At 33.1% G+C, this 15,989-nt stretch overlaps 3 protein-coding genes across 9 annotated transcripts; all 3 read left to right on the forward strand.

The window, feature by feature from the left end:
- The first annotated feature begins 28 nt into the window (after positions 1-28).
- Positions 29-1,902, forward strand: LOC140969598 (uncharacterized). Its single transcript, XM_073430993.1, has one exon. It carries the CDS (start codon positions 252-254, stop codon positions 771-773), a length of 522 nt encoding a protein of 173 aa, XP_073287094.1. The 5' UTR covers positions 29-251; the 3' UTR covers positions 774-1,902.
- A 4,438-nt stretch (positions 1,903-6,340) lies between these two features.
- Positions 6,341-7,036, forward strand: LOC140969647 (uncharacterized). The gene has a single exon (XM_073431054.1). It carries the CDS (start codon positions 6,510-6,512, stop codon positions 6,876-6,878), a length of 369 nt encoding a protein of 122 aa, XP_073287155.1. The 5' UTR covers positions 6,341-6,509; the 3' UTR covers positions 6,879-7,036.
- Positions 7,037-10,095: 3,059 nt separating this feature from the next.
- Positions 10,096-14,510, forward strand: LOC140969646 (uncharacterized). Of its 7 annotated transcripts, none has more exons than XM_073431050.1 (7): positions 10,124-10,226; positions 10,499-10,675; positions 10,903-11,277; positions 11,950-12,260; positions 12,344-12,400; positions 12,818-13,272; positions 13,915-14,510. In XM_073431050.1, the coding sequence occupies exons 3-7, from the start codon at positions 11,021-11,023 to the stop codon at positions 14,224-14,226; spliced, it is 1,392 nt and encodes a 463-aa protein (XP_073287151.1). In that variant the 5' UTR covers positions 10,124-10,226; positions 10,499-10,675; positions 10,903-11,020; the 3' UTR covers positions 14,227-14,510. The 7 variants fall into 7 exon arrangements, with proteins under 7 accessions (XP_073287148.1, XP_073287154.1, XP_073287151.1 ...); XM_073431052.1 differs by having other exon boundaries at positions 10,499-10,606; XM_073431049.1 differs by having other exon boundaries at positions 10,141-10,226; positions 10,356-10,675.
- Positions 14,511-15,989: the final 1,479 nt, after the last annotated feature.

The following is a 15,989-nucleotide window of genomic DNA, read 5'->3' on the forward strand; positions in this document are numbered from 1 at the left end:
CAGCTTGTGACGCTGATATATGTATACTTTGGTGAAAATTGGGTCGGTCAAGAGAGGCTGCTGGCTGCCTATGTTCAATCATTGTTACTGCTATGTAGTCATTCAATACCCCGATTCTTGACTTAATAGTACGATATCACATTCTGGACCACAACTCCGCATTATCTCGTCACTTATACAATTATCTCTTTACTAAATTCATCCCCGTATCAGACTTGTAGCCCTTTCGGATCCTGTTGAATTGAGTTAACATGGATTATACCCCGAGGATGACTCTTAGACCCTTCGACCTTTCTGATGTTGACGACTTTCTCAAATGGGCGAGTGATGATAAGGTCACACATTACTTGAGATGGGACACCATAACCTCTAGAGAAGAAGCCTTGAGATATATCAAGGAAGTTGCTATTTCACATCCATGGCGTCAATCCATTTGCATAGACAATCGTTCCATTGGCTATGTCTCCATCAAGCCTGAGTCCGGGAGTGATCGACACCGTGCCCACGTGGGGTTTGCCATTGGATACGAGTATTGGGGACAAGGAATTATGACCGAAGCTATGAGAATGGCGATTCCCTGTGCTTTTGAAAAGTTTCCATTTTTAGTAAGGTTGGAGGCGTTGGTGGAGGAGGAGAATATAGGGTCTCAGCGGGTGTTGGAAAAAGTTGGTTTTACAAGGGAAGGTTTTTTGAGGAAGTACGGATTTAACAAAGGTGAGATTAGAGACATGTTTGTTTATAGTTTCTTGTCTGCAGATAAAGTTGGCCAGTAGAGTAGCCTTTGTTTGTTTTTGGAATAGAATAAGGGCATGCACACTTTCTTGTTTTTACACGCTTTCATGGTCACCCAAAGTTGTTTCCTGATTTTCATTTCAAATTGTCAGCTGCACTTTCTTTCTCTCTTTTTTAAGATTTTATAGAATCTAAATATGAGGTAATTGTATTCAAACTTTAATGTGGAGTTTATTGAATACGAGGGGTGTATGACTATGCATATGGATTGAAACACAGACCAGAGCAAGTCGAGAAACTAAATCGCTAGAGAGAATGCTAAAAATCACCATATCGCTACATCTTCCCTTTATAGTTAAATACTTCATCAGAACACCTTCCCTTGAAAATCCGGCCTTTTCCAGCACCCTTTGAGACTCCTTATTCTCTACATCCACAATAGCTTGAAGCCTTTCCAACTCCGCCATTCCTTAAAAATGCTGGATGCCACCATTTTTTCAGCTCTTGTTACAATCTCTTTACCCCTGTGTTTAAAAGCTAGTACATAACCAAGTTCACCTCTGCGCTTTTCTGTTGTATATGCAATAATTCAAAAGGCAAGAATCAAAACGAAATTACAGGTATCAAAATTTGTGCACATCAGGCCAGAAACTTGAATCCTCCATAAAAGTTCCATAAAAAAAGAATGGTCAATGTGATATTGGCTGATCTTTTCCCTTTTTCTCGCTTCTTTCATTTCTATGCCAGTCCATGTATTATTGTTTATACAAAGAACCAATTCAAAAACAAATAAGCACTCCTACTCACACACACGAAGAACCTTATCAGAATCTGGTTTGACGGATATATAGACCCAACCGCCTGATGATTGATGCAGATGGCTCGAAACCAAGGATGAGGAATGGCAACATCGTTGATGAATTGGAAAGCCTTGTGATTGGAAGTATAAGTATCCCATACGCAGAAATGGCTTACTCTATCATCTGTTGCCCACACAATGAAATCATCTATGTCAGACAGTGCTATAGGTCTCAGGGTGATCTCGTTCTATTCCTCGTCACATTCAGGCTTCAGCCATCGATTCTCTTTTTCTTTTTCTACTTTATTTCAACGGTTTCTTGATATTTACCCTTCTGAAAAGGAAGGCCAATGAATTCTTTTTCTTCCCAAGTTGGATTGAAATAGTCGTTGTAGCACAGTTGGATTTCTTTTTTTTGGCTCGCGGGAAGACCAATACATGTAGAAGTGCAGAAATATTTTTTTTACATGCTTAGATTTCAGCATTATATGATGCAAAAAATACGATGTAATGTTTGCACGGCAAGTAAGAATAGTCTTGGTCGAAGTTTTTTGTTATAATAAGCGCAACAAAGAAGAGTGACTCGATCCCAATTCCGAATACATTTAAGTCAAAATGTGTGATTGGAAACAAAATTTGATTTGTTTTCAACCTCGTCTGTCGGCAAGTTCAGGCTCATTTTGCGGGTACGTAGTAGTTACATTACATAGGAAAAATACTTAATTGCTTGTCAAGCCCATTTTCAACCCATCAGTTTTAGGCCGTATAAATAAAGAAACAACAGTAACGACTAATCTTATTATCTCAAATAATTAGGTTTATCTGACTTACTTGATTTGTATACTATTATATTCGTCATGAGATATATTGCAACACATCAAAGGGTAACGGTCGTGGGTTTTATGCTCATCAAAATAATAATGATTAGGAATTTTTTTAAAAAAATACAAATAATATTTTTGTTCACAGATGAGTTGATATNAGACCAATTGTGATATCAAAAACTTTTAGTAAAGTAAAGTTTAACTTTGTCTTGTTTCACTTCCATTAATACAAAGGAGCACTTGTTCTTGCTGTAGCGCAAAACATCAAACCTGTCGAACAAGATTAAGAAACGTAATAATTTGACGGTATAGTTTTCAAAATCAAATATATTTTTTTAATCCCAATTTAGGCAAAAAGCTAATTTCCCAAAAGCTTAAACTTACGGAAAATAATATTTTAAAATAAGTTTATTTATTCTTATAACCTTTATGCACGGTAGTACAGCCAAATTTTAGCTCAGGACAAGATTAAAATTTTTTTTAAAAAAATTATAGGGGGTGAAATGGGTAGAAATAAATAAACGGTCGTCTGATTATCCACTTGTTAAGCATCGATGATGATTAATGCAATGATTGTGGTTGTAATAAAATTAACCAACCAACCAGAATCAATCATGACGATATGGACTAAAAAGTGAACATATAAACGTGCAGAATTTTACAATACACATATTATTACAGGCTCATTTAAGTGAAAACAACATTATTATAGTTTGGTGCATTGCATTTCCTTATTTTGAGTTAGTTATGATTTCAAAGTTTGGTTTCGGTGTATTACTATTGAGTATTTTGTTTATGGTTCTATTTTGTTGGAGTGTTGACGTGACATTAGACAATGTTGTTGTGGAATTGAAAATTATTAATGTGATATCAGAAATTGTTTACTTATTTGATGTCATATCTCGATAATTAAAATTTAGAGTAACATAACTAAAATTTGAAAGTTTCATAGGAAAAAAAAAAAAGATTAGACAAATCAGTAAATATTAAAAAGATAAATCCGCCTCCACTATGTCGAGGTTTTTGTCATAAAAAGTTTTTCAATATTTTATTGATATGACAAATAATGCCAAAATATCAATTAACACAATGCACAACGTAGAGTGTCACAAACATTCATTTTATGATAAATTTTGAATAACGAGGCCGGGGCTACCCGATATATATGCTTTTTATATTTTCCAGGGGAAGTATACAAAATATCCATTCTTATAAAATAATAATCATGCTTTATTAAATTAGGTTGATTTAGGAGTTATAAGATTTGAAATCCACGGATTTTGATTATAGTTTTAGTGTTAACAATGACACAATAGATGAAATCTTAAATTCACACATTATTTATTTACATATTAGTTTCACAAAGTATAATAAATTTAAAATGCATCTATAACTAACACGAAACAATACATTTTTTGAAAAAGAAAAATCCAATTAAAAAAAGATAGATATGTCATGTACAAATATTCTTGACATCCTCAGGAAATACAAGAGTCACAAAACTTAAACTCACAAAACAATAAACATGACATACCTTTAAAAACGTTCCATCACATGTACTACGAGAACCTCTGTACATGGTTTAGTTAAACATGCAAATGATATATTTGAAATTTATGATTTAGCTCATCTAAAATTACAAAAATATATTTGAATATATGTGAGATATATAGATTTAGAATTCATCTAGCTAGAGAATTGTACTAATTGAATTTTTTGCCAATGAATCAATGTAAAATTAGTCGATGGGAAGGAATAAACGGTTAGGAATGGACAAAATATATTACATGTGGGAAGCCATGTGAAGGACATAAAATAGGCATTTAGGTCTCTACCAAGATAATTGAAAAATAGCATATCTGCCTGCATATGATGGATATGGAGGAAAACAAGAAGATCACATGCATGTGAGGAATCATTGGCAGTATTGAACAATGGATGTGGCACTAAAAGCTATTCCACCAATCAATTTGAGGATGCAGTTTAAACATATATGGGCATCTTATAAAAATAATTTGCGCCCAACTTCTACCAGAAAAGCATCAGAATATGCATGGAAATTAAACACAATGATTTTAATATGTGAGACAAAACAAAACACACGCGATAAGTAGTATATATAGGTGTATCGAGCGACATGCATTCACCAAATATTTATTGTTGAATCAAATAAGAATATGCATAAGAATTTAAATCGATAGAATTAAAACTACACTTGATTGCAACTACTCAAGATAAGATATGTTTTTATACATAATACGGCAAAAAGGGTTGGATTTTGTATTTTGGCTTGTTGCTTATTGGACGTTTTATATTTTGAATGAAAATTGGATAAGTATCTTATGAGTTTCTTAAGTGCGGAATGAAGAATGTCTGACATAAGAAAATAATCTCAGCATGTGTGATTTTATATCGAATCACACTTAGTGAATGTGTATGAATGATTGATCAAGAGACTCTCTCGCGCGTGCCTGCTCAATAGGTGCAAATCAAGGGCCCGATTTGCACTGAAAATGTTTTCCGATGCCTTTTAATCTAAAGTTCATTGTGGGTTAGGTCGGCTAGCTACCTCGTGGAGAACACATTCGTTCCAAACTTAATATCTTAGTGTCAGATATCAACTATCGAAAATTAAAATTGAGATGCCAAACATGTAAATCGTAATTATAAGGCGGAGTAATATTAGGCTTAAATTGATTTTTTATCTGTAAATTATGTCAAAAATTTTAATTTATCAATATATATTTATAATTTATTGTGTTGACAAGCATGACATGTTTAAAACTAAATACATAAAATATCAAAATTTAAAGATCACATCAATAAGATCGAGAGCCATATATATAATTACATTTATACTAAATATTTTAACATTTAATTTCAATACAAATAAACGTTTGAATATATGGATCCCTATGGAGCCGTCAGATCCGGCATAGATCGAAGTTCTCCCAATACAATGTGCAGTAGCGATAAAATTCTTCAGTAAAAAGTTCCGACATCAACTCCGCTCATCAGTGAAGTAATTTGGCTTTAAATGTTCAATCGACTCGTGGCATTTGACATCAATTATTGATCAATAAAATTCATATATATATATATATATAGAGTTTTGATATGCTGCACACCTATGTAAGCACCGATGAGGTGTCACTCACCCATTGGATGCGCAATTTTTTTATATTTCATCACATCAAATGGGTGAGCGACATCTCATCGGTTCTATATAACCTCTTATGTCTCACATCAGTAGTTAGATATATTTTAGTTTGTAATTTTACTGCAATCGATTCAATGGATTCATGTTCTTTGTCGCTATTAAGAAGTCATACAGGGAATTTTTTATTATTTCGTTGGATAACTGAAAAAAAAAAGGAAGAAGTGATATATTTATATGATCGTTTTATAGATTTTTACTCACAATATTTTCATAGATAACTCGTTGCTCTTTACTTAAATAACATTGAAACAGTCACCCTTAATTTATTAGCACCTTGGATTAGCCAACCTTCCCGACTTTCTAAAATGAAACTCCACCAATTCTTTTGTTTTGTTATAATCTTTTATGATTAATTACTTTAATTTTTACGAAATTAAATTCATCTACTTGAATTGAACTATCATGCTAACGTGAGCACCGTTGCGATGACATTCACCTATTCGATATGATTAAAGATAGAAAAATTGTAAATTCAATAGTTGAATATCATTTTATCGGTGTACACATAAGTGTGCATGGTGAATAAGCGGGTGTACAACATATCCAGATTTTAGAACAAAGTTGTCAATGAACATATTGACGGCCAAACAGAGAATCTAATTAACCCCACCATTTTTTATTTTAATTTAATTTTTGTAAATATAAAATTGAAGGCCAATCAATTAGACCCCTTCCTCCCCTGGGGACCACATTGTCTCATGTTCCAGTGCCTCGAAATAACATGGAGAAAATAATGGCATTTTCCCCTCCTATAAATTCTCTCCTTTCTTCTTCCCCTTTCTTACTTCTGCTGTCTCTTAACCACAAAAAAAAAAAAAAAAAAAACCCATAAATCACACAATTCTCTCCTAATTTTCTTGCCCGAAAACTTGAAAGAGCTTCTTGAAAGTTTCCGTGTCTTATATGTATTACAGTTGAGCAGCTCAAGAAATTGATGGACATGATTGAATTGGCGAAGTGCGAGTGCTGTGGGTTAAAGGAAGACTGCACACAAGAATACATCACAGAAGTGAAGTCCAAGTTCGACGGTAAATGGCTGTGTGGGCTATGTTCCGAAGCTGTAAGAGATGAAGCGAGTAGAGGTAAAAAACAGTTCGGAATGGACGAAGCAATGAAGGCGCACATGTCCTTTTGTCGTAAATTTAAGTCGAATCCCGCGATTCGAGTTGCCGATGGCATGAGACAGATGCTGATCAGAAGAAGATCCGGTGATTTGTCATCTTCTTCATCGTCGAAGAAATACTCCAGATCATCCAACACATCACAAGTTGGAGATGATTCCACGTTCCCGTGTTATAATTAACTAGCCCGAATAATATATATGTATGAAACGGATCATTCTCCCCTCCGATCGATCGAGAATGGTAGTGTTGAGTTATCTTCGATTGGAATAAGGAAATCAATATCAATGTTTGAAGGATGGTTGTACAGAATGGAGGATCCATGGGCTTCATTTGGTTATGTCATTTCTTTTGAAAACATCTTATTTTTAACGTACATTGATCTTTCTATTGAAATCCTTTTCCTCTTTAGTCAAAAGAGAACATAAGTCACGAGGAAAAGAGATTTTAGGTTTATATATTAAATTTTCTAACATGGGAAGTTGAGTAATTTATATGTATTTAAAGTTACTTTTTTAATTAAGTCACTACACAATACATCTAAAAAATATATATTTTTATAATATCTTTGTTCCGTTTATTTGCTTATCTCCTATATTATCTTCTTGGTACTGTCCTGCGTATTCCCCCAATGATGTTTTATTTTTTACGGAAAAAAGAAAGAAATTGGAGGATTCGAACCTGGAGAGTGGAGACGACAATCGCCCCTCAGCCCTTAATTGTAATTTTTTAAATAAAAAAAAATGAAGAAATTGGAACAAAAAGAGAGAGAAATATAANGGTTTCAAATGAATAATATAATTGTGTACGTAAATTTAATTAATTTAATCGCTATCACTAACCATTAAATGAAGGATAATGGCATGATTCCACGTGTATAATTTCCACTGATTAATTCACTAGCTTCCTCTCATTAGTCAAGAGCAATAATTAGATATGCCAAATAATTCAACTAATTCTCAACTTTATTTAATGAGTTCACCAATATATTTTTCTGGAAGATGAAATTTCAATGATTAATTAAATTCTTGGTAGGAATGGGCTGTTTTTTTTATTTTATTTTATATATATACAATTTATACAATTGATTTGATTTATATTCAAATAAAAGTAATAATATAATAATTATAAAAATTAACGAGAGATCATAGTGCAGTTTGAGATGATAAAATTAAAAAAATAAAATAAAATAAGACGGACCAAGATACCAAAGACTGTGCTTGCTACCATTACTTCACTTCTGTATTTTAGGAACATTAAATTTTGTTCGCTTTCAATTCATGTTGACACAAATTTTTTTTGTAAATATCTGTAGCATTATTGGATGCGAATTTTTAATTATATTAAGTTAAAATATTTGAATTTTGATATATCTTACGTAAAAGATGGAGTATATATAATCATTATGTAATTAAAAACAATATGACAAATAGATAGATAGATATAAAATGTAGAAAACATATTGTAGGGCAGAGTGCTTACATTTTTACCAAAAGCTATAATTGGTGGTAATGGTACAACTCAAATATTTTAAACCGCACAACAACTCAAGCACCACGGTTCGATTACTCTACCAAGCAGAGACAAATATTGCACCAAACACATAATAATTAGTTAATATTGAGTTTTACGATAATTCATTGAATTAAGAATGATATACTAAACAAATTTTGATAACCATGTAAAAAAAAAAAAAAGATTTGTTGTCCAAACAACTTATTGGACAAAATAAAACCACATTTTGATCCACATCTCGTGGTTACACATACATCAAAAATAGATCTCTTTCGGTATAGTATGATCACATCTATATTAAATTTAAATATTTTTAAAATATTTGAAAATTAAAAATATAAGAACTCAAACCCTAAAACCATTGATGACCACTCAAACCCGAACTATACCATAATTGCTCAAGCTCGACTTGAACTCGAAGTTGAACAAACTCGATATTCCACTAATTTATAAATTACAAGCAACTCCACCTGACCGCACCCCACCTAATATACGCTTACTCTCTCCTTTTACCAAGTTATTATTCGTAACCATGTCCGTGCGTATACAGCACAAAACCATTTAGTACAATCACACTAGCTAGACAATAAAGAGATGCCTTAAATTACACCAAAAGCAACTCTTTATAAAAGAAATCCTCTTTTTTTTTCTTTCTTGAACTCGTAATTGGACCACTTCACTTTTTTGTTTTTGATTCTACAACCGTTCTTTTATGTTGAAATTCAACTAAAGATGCTCTAAGTATACCTTTCTCGATTCTCGTTTTAATTTTGTTAGATATCGAACATCGGTTGTGTTAAATCCTTGAAATTTGATAATTCTCCCTTGAGCTAGCTTCTGATGTTAAGTTAGATCCAAATCTTATTCTTTACATGGTATCAGAGACATATTTCGATCTTGTCTCGGAGCCACTGTTATGTGTTGAAACGCTTTATGGATCCGATAATATCTTGTAACTTCACGCTCTCTTCACATTCCTGAGTGTGAGAGGTGTGTTAGATATCACATATCAGTTGGATTAAGTACTTGAGAAATTGAATATATTGATTTTGACAATCATCCTCTTGGCTAACTTTTGAAGTTGAGTTAGGTTAAAGTCACAATCTTAATAAATTTTATAATCTTCTAGCAAGATCGTTGTGTTCAAATTTAGGAAAATCTCACATTCGAACGAAAATTTAATTAAATATATAGTAAATCACAAATTAATTCATGAATTGGGAAAATTACTTGAAAAACAACCTATAAAAATAAATTTTCATATATGAAAAAACCTAATATTTGTAATATTTTAGTATTATTATATCCATCCTACTTTTCTCGTATAAAAACAAAACTAAATATGAAAATGCAAGATTTTGGTTTCCAAAACATCTTTTATCGACGTGATTGCAAATAAAGTAAATTTTAATGCAAGATATTAATTAAATGGTATGTATTTTAACTAATAGTAAGTTTTTTTTATATGATTTCACGTATCTTTATCTGTGAGACGATTGAACTTTGTCTATATTTACAATAATAAGTAACACTTTTGACATAAAAAATAATATTTTTTCATATGTGACTCAAATAGTAGATTTGTATAAAATAATTAACTTGTGAGACGTCTCACAAAAATTTTTGTGTTTAATTATAAGCTTGATGCACCTAAAATAAGACATAAAAAATACAATAACATATATCTACAGCACATTTAATTTTATGTATTTTTTGGTATTGAGAATTATGTAAGGTTTTAAAATAAATTTTACATTCACGATAGTTTTAAAGTCTTTTTTGTAATGAATTTTAATATAATTTCTAATTAAAAAGTATTGTACTTTAATTAATTTTTTTTTTAAAAAAAAGAACATGGGCTGTATACAAATTTGGGCCTCAAAAGATTACCCAGATACTTCTTCAGACACCATTTTGATCCAAAACCCTAATCACTCTCCCATGTCAAAAATTACATTTGCTGCTTTCCCCCGCAGTGGTTTCGACAGATGAACAACTTAGTCGCTCAGCACAAGGTGTTTTACTTATCATTCTTAATTTCTTTTTCACAGCAGAATTGCTGCTGTTGCTAATTTTGAGCAGTTTTTAGATAATTTGTTTTTGTTACTTTGTTACCCAGAAAGAGTTTGTGCGTAGTTTCTCAGCTTCATTGTTCCAATGTTTAAAGTTAACTGGAAATTGACGGGTCAATACGAGTATTTACATCAAAGTTCTATAGTGTCGAGGATAAAATTTTGCTGAAAAATTCATTTTTACTTTTATATTTATGTTTGTGATTGGAGCATAGCTTCTTAAAGTTCACAAGGTGTGAACTAAGGCCCGGCCATTGCTCCTCCACGCTAGCTCAGGTGCAGCTATAAGATAAAGTTCGGGTCAACCAAAAAGCGAAGACTTGGTGCGCTTTGAGGTTTATAGCTCCTTTTAAGCGTGTCTTAGAGTAGGGATAATGAAATTGAAATGAAATGTAAGCTTTTAATAGTTTTATTTTCATTCATAAAATAATAGCGCGCATGGGTTATTGTAGTTTAGTAGCTTGTAAAATACATATTCGATTGCATGCATGAATTTATTTTCTTTATGTTTAGATTCTAGCACATCATCTTGCCTTGTGGCTTGTGTCTCGGTTTTTTTGAATTTAAGATTAAGTTCGTATCTGGAACTCGAGTCTGATTATTGGTTAAATCTTGTCAGCAAAGATCCCTAACTTGCAGGATGGGTCGAGAGAATAAGCAGACTTTTTCGGATATATTGCATGACTCTTGATCAACTATCCACCATCAGAAGACTCAGCACATCTATTGAATAGAATATGTCTGATAAAGGAATTGAACCTCTAAAGGGCTCAGAGGATGTCTTTGTCGACGTGGCGGACTTTTCACGTGGCACGAACGTTGGGATGGTGGCAAAAGAAGATCCCGATGCCACTGAAAATTCAAGTTCATTTGCCAACTCAACTTCCGGGAATGAAGATACCCCACTATTAAGTGATGCAGAAGTTGATTCAAAGATTTTGATTGATGATAATTTGGTGCCATTTGATGGATTCAGTAGCCTGTTTCCAATGAGGTTTGGATTTGTGTCATAGAATTATTCTATTGTTTTCTGGCCATGATATATTGAATTTTTTAATATGGGCCTTCATATCATGATTTGAGAAAATTGGTTTTTTTAATCTTTTTTAAAATCTAGTTTATAAAATGCAGATATGTGTCATTGTGTATTTTTTGACGTTAATGCTGTAAATGTGCCTTGTCAATGTGTCAGCTTTGATTCCTCTGCTGAAGAATGAAATAAAACTCTAACCAGTCCTCATGGTTAGACATTAAATATAGATTGCTAGTCAAATATATTTGTAATACATTTTTGCCAAATACTCATTTTTCTTTGGAACCGAACATCCATGTCAACTGTCTTTCAAATACTGAGACGAAGTCCCTTAAGCATGACATCTTTATCTTTTTGTGTTTTATCTCTTTGTGATGCATCATGCTCATGTCTAATTTAATATGAAATTTTGTTTTCTCGACATGATAAAAGTTGCTCTGACTTCGATCCATAATTTGACCCTTCTGCTTATGCTATTATTCAATATTTGATTGACGCCCCCAATTTCGGCAAAGAATTAAAATGCTTACAATTTGCATATGTTCGTGTCCTGTTCAACTGTTGATTCACCTGTATCTTCTACTAAAATCAGCAAATGCCTTTCTCTTCAACTCATTTATCCATTTTTTTCAGGAGGAAAAAGATGACCACTCACTGGAGAAACTTTATACGGCCTCTGATGTGGCGCAGCAAATGGGCAGAATTAAGAATAAAAGAATTAGAGTCACAAGCATCAAAATATGCTCGGCTTATTTCTTCACACAATCAGAGGAAACAAATAGCATTAGATCAAACATTAGTTGAACAACAGGGCTCAAAGTCTATGCCATTTACATATCAAAGGCCTAGAAGAATGCCCTTAAAAAGGTGGAAAAGAAATAGAGTAGAGGATACAATAGATATTGCATCATACATGTCAAACCATAACCTTTTCTCCGAGCCTGGTACATCTTATTTATGCTGATAAATATCTTAATTATCTTTCTTTCAAAGGAAATTTGTCAAATTCGATGCAACGTATTTGCAGAAAATAATAGGTCTGACATGGACAAAATTCTTGGCTGGGAGGAACTTGATAATTCAGGTGTGTTAACAGAAGATTTTTTAGGTTATATATGGTTTCATTTTTCGTGTTCCAGATATGTGTGTTCTTTAAATTTGTTATTTAAACAGTATTGCAGAATGTGATTCTTTTTTCTTCTTAAACATAGAAAAATGTTTTCTAAAAATTAAACTGAACAGTGCCTTTTTTCCCCTCCCGATAGAAAACAACTGATGCTAAATTTGAAGATCCATTGCCTTAGAATTTATACTTTTGCTCTGACTGCTGCACAGCATGGTTCGCTAGTCTCTTGATCGAGTTTGTCCTTTTCTTTGGTATTCTGATTGTGAAGCTATTTGACTGGACTTTAATAATCAATGCTATGTTTAAGTAGTGTAGTATTTATTTCTCGTACATAATGCTGTTTCTTAGTTTGTTTTTGCTTGTGTCAACTATTAGATCATAATAATACTGGCAACGATGAGTTTGGAATCAATGATGATTGCTTATATGCTGAAGACAATGACAATATTCTAGAGCACATACTTCAAAAAATCGAGTTAGTACACGCTCAAGTCCACAAGTTGAAGGGTCAACTTGAGACAGTGATGGTAAACAATGCTGACAAGTTTTCTTCCTCTGAGAATTTGAGCAAGCTGATATCATGCGAAGCACAGACCAGCTGTGTGCGCAGCCCTACATTCTCTGCTTGTAATGGTGATACGGCTTTTGGCATTCATTCTCAGCACATATCAGAATATGATGAACTTGGAGATTGTATCATGCCTGATAGTGCAGTTTCTAGCTACGGAGAGGTTATTCCTGTTCCAGATATAATTGAAAGTACAGTTGGGCTATTGTCCTCTATTGACGTTTCCCAGCTCGAGGCGCAAGTCGGAGATTCATCAGAGAAGGTGAGACACAATGCTTATTTAATGGTATTATGAAACTGGAACATTAATAAGCTATCATTTTACATGGCATTGTAGAATTGAAGTGATATAATAAGAGTTTCTTTGTTATTATGCACCCCAGACATGCCCCACCTCGAGGAAACAACTTAAAATGTCAAATGTAATTTGTAAATTGATCATCTATCGCATCACAAAAATATAAGTTTAAAAGAAAGACTTCTAGCAGTAGGCCTGCACTATACATCATAGAAAGCTTGTTCTCCCTGACCTGCTCCTTTCTTTTCCCTTTTCACAATTTCAGTTATTTGTTGGTCCAAAGCTATAAGATTTGATGCTACTATTCAACAAAACGGTTGCTCAAAGCTTGTACTGGAAAATTGATTGCTTAGCTACGTGTATAGCAACATTTCCCTAAATGGAGTTGTGCGTGTTCCGTGGTTTGAAATACTTGTGTTCCACCGTTGATGCTATCCATATTAATGATGCAACCTTATGAGAGGGAAATTTGTGGAGGAAATTGACGAGAATTCTTGAAATCAGATTGATATATCATGTGTATTTTACCTTGCAGTGATTTTCTGGTCAAGTTCTATTCAAATGATTTAGTAAAACCAGCTTCTGACACATCTGGCTCATTCACAGATCGTAGATAACATCATGACACATAACGAGGCAGCAGAAGCAGAGAGATCAATGTCAAAAAACAAACATGATCAGTCTGCTGAGAATACTCGAGATACTGAAAATGATTTAGAAGAAGAGATCAATAATGCCACCCAGTTTGCTTTAGAACCTCACTCTATGGCAAAAGCCGTTGCATCACAGGAGCACTCAACTCTGAAACCATGCTTGGTGTCGGGGCTTCACTTTCCAAAGAATAAAAGAAAGCGTGGAGAACGCAAAGCTGGTTCCGGAAACTGGAGTCGTCAACGACCTGGTGAACCATGTGGCTGAGGACTTTAGTAATACAAATCCAATCGCATGAATTGACCACATTTCACATCTATTCGTGGAATTTAGAGTTGATTGGTTCACTCTGATAAAAAATTATGTAGTGCTGTACAAATCATCTTGGCGTATTAGAAGCGTAGCAGTGATCATGAATTTGAGTTTTTATTTTACCTCTTGAGCCTTATGCTTGCTCTGTTCTGTAGCCATATGGTTGTAAACTTGTAATATCGAGTTATTGCATTGTATTTTTGCCGTGGGAATAATTTTATCCCAAGGAAGTCGGGCTTGGTCTCTTTTTATGTTTTCTTGTTTCCCGGATTCCCAAATTACTCGGAATCTTGGCTCCACTTTCACAATTTTACTAATGAATTATCAGATGATTCAATTCAAGTATACCATAAATTAGTCTTAGAAAATTATTAAACTTGCGATCTACTTGATGGTACACGAAGAGTATAATTAGAAATTCAAAGCCGTACAAAACTATATACGTGAAACATTGTGACTTAATATTATTCAGAGGACAAAATTGAAAGAATTATGCAGTAAAGTCTCATTTTTCTCAAAGAGAAATCATTTCTTTCTTTTGAGGGGGACTGGCCAAACTATAATTTCATTGAAACTAAGAAATATATATTAAATCAAAGAAAATAAATTCCAAAGATTTTGAAGTTTCCAAAGAAATACTGAGATTTCTAAATGTGTAGAAGTTCTTGAACTCCGCTTTCCAATTCCTCACTCCATTCAGCTTTAATGCGCAACAGCCTAACAGTACTGAAATTTGGAGAGAGCTCGTTCTTTTTTCCAGACTTGTCACATTTTCCACCACCTGAATGTTAGCCAAGATCAAGAAGATCGGATCACAAAAATTAATTTCTTGTGATTTCAATCTTCTCTTCTTATACAGGATCGATTGTTCTACGTATTTAACACGGATTAATTAATTACAACACACAGAAATTAGAGATTACATTTGAAGCGTGTTTTCGATCTTTCTCTGCACTGGATCTACGCTCCAAACCTTCAAGTCTTCTATGGTGTTCTCTCAAACTCTAAACGTAGGATTGTGTGTGGTCACTTGTTACAATATCACACATATATATATATATATATATAATATATTTGTGATATCTTGTAACGTAAAAGATAATGATGATATCTTTTAAAATATAAATTTAAATGGACAGAATATATTATACCATATCTAGAAGATTTAGATGATAAACTTCTATGCAATATAATAGTCCAGATAAATTTATCCCACATATACCATAAATTATATCTCATATAATTTATCCGAGTTTATATTAGAGCCACCAGAGGGACCTGTACGGATTCAATTAAATCAAGCTCCAATAAATTAATTTGATCCAATCAACTCATGATTAATCAAAATAATTTATTAATCTTATTCTACTCCACTAAAAGAATAAGATTGCACTCTTAAATTAATTGATATTACTGAAGCACAAAATCAATAATAATATCCTCTGATTTATCGACCCAACATATCACCCTGTCGATCAATTAGAACATCTAAAACAGGGTATCATGACCATATGACCTATATTAGATATTCATAGCTTCTCAACCCTCATCTTCTCTTTGACAGCCCCATGTGATCACATCACATAATTAATTCAACAAGAGTATTGAATTACTGAGCTCAGATTTTACTGTCTTCTAGAAGAACTTGTGAGTTTATGATCATACCTATTGACTAGGTGACCGATTCCATATTACGAACATATGTTCTTTGTTATTTC

Source organism: Primulina huaijiensis, unplaced genomic scaffold (genome assembly GCF_012295235.1).
Source record: "Primulina huaijiensis isolate GDHJ02 unplaced genomic scaffold, ASM1229523v2 scaffold42415, whole genome shotgun sequence".
In the NCBI taxonomy this organism is placed as follows: domain Eukaryota; kingdom Viridiplantae; phylum Streptophyta; class Magnoliopsida; order Lamiales; family Gesneriaceae; genus Primulina; species Primulina huaijiensis.

Bases quoted from the DNA above. Each gene is read 5' to 3' on its own strand.
- LOC140969598 (XM_073430993.1), top strand. From the start codon at position 252: ATGGATTATACCCCGAGGATGACTCTTAGACCCTTCGACCTTTCTGAT.
- LOC140969647 (XM_073431054.1), top strand. From the start codon at position 6,510: ATGGACATGATTGAATTGGCGAAGTGCGAGTGCTGTGGGTTAAAGGAA.
- LOC140969646 (XM_073431047.1), top strand. From the start codon at position 11,021: ATGTCTGATAAAGGAATTGAACCTCTAAAGGGCTCAGAGGATGTCTTT. The intron at 11,278-11,949 runs GTTTGGATTTGT...CATTTTTTTCAG, and splicing joins AGTAGCCTGTTTCCAATGAG to GAGGAAAAAGATGACCACTC. The intron at 13,273-13,914 runs GTGAGACACAAT...GCTCATTCACAG, and splicing joins TCGGAGATTCATCAGAGAAG to ATCGTAGATAACATCATGAC.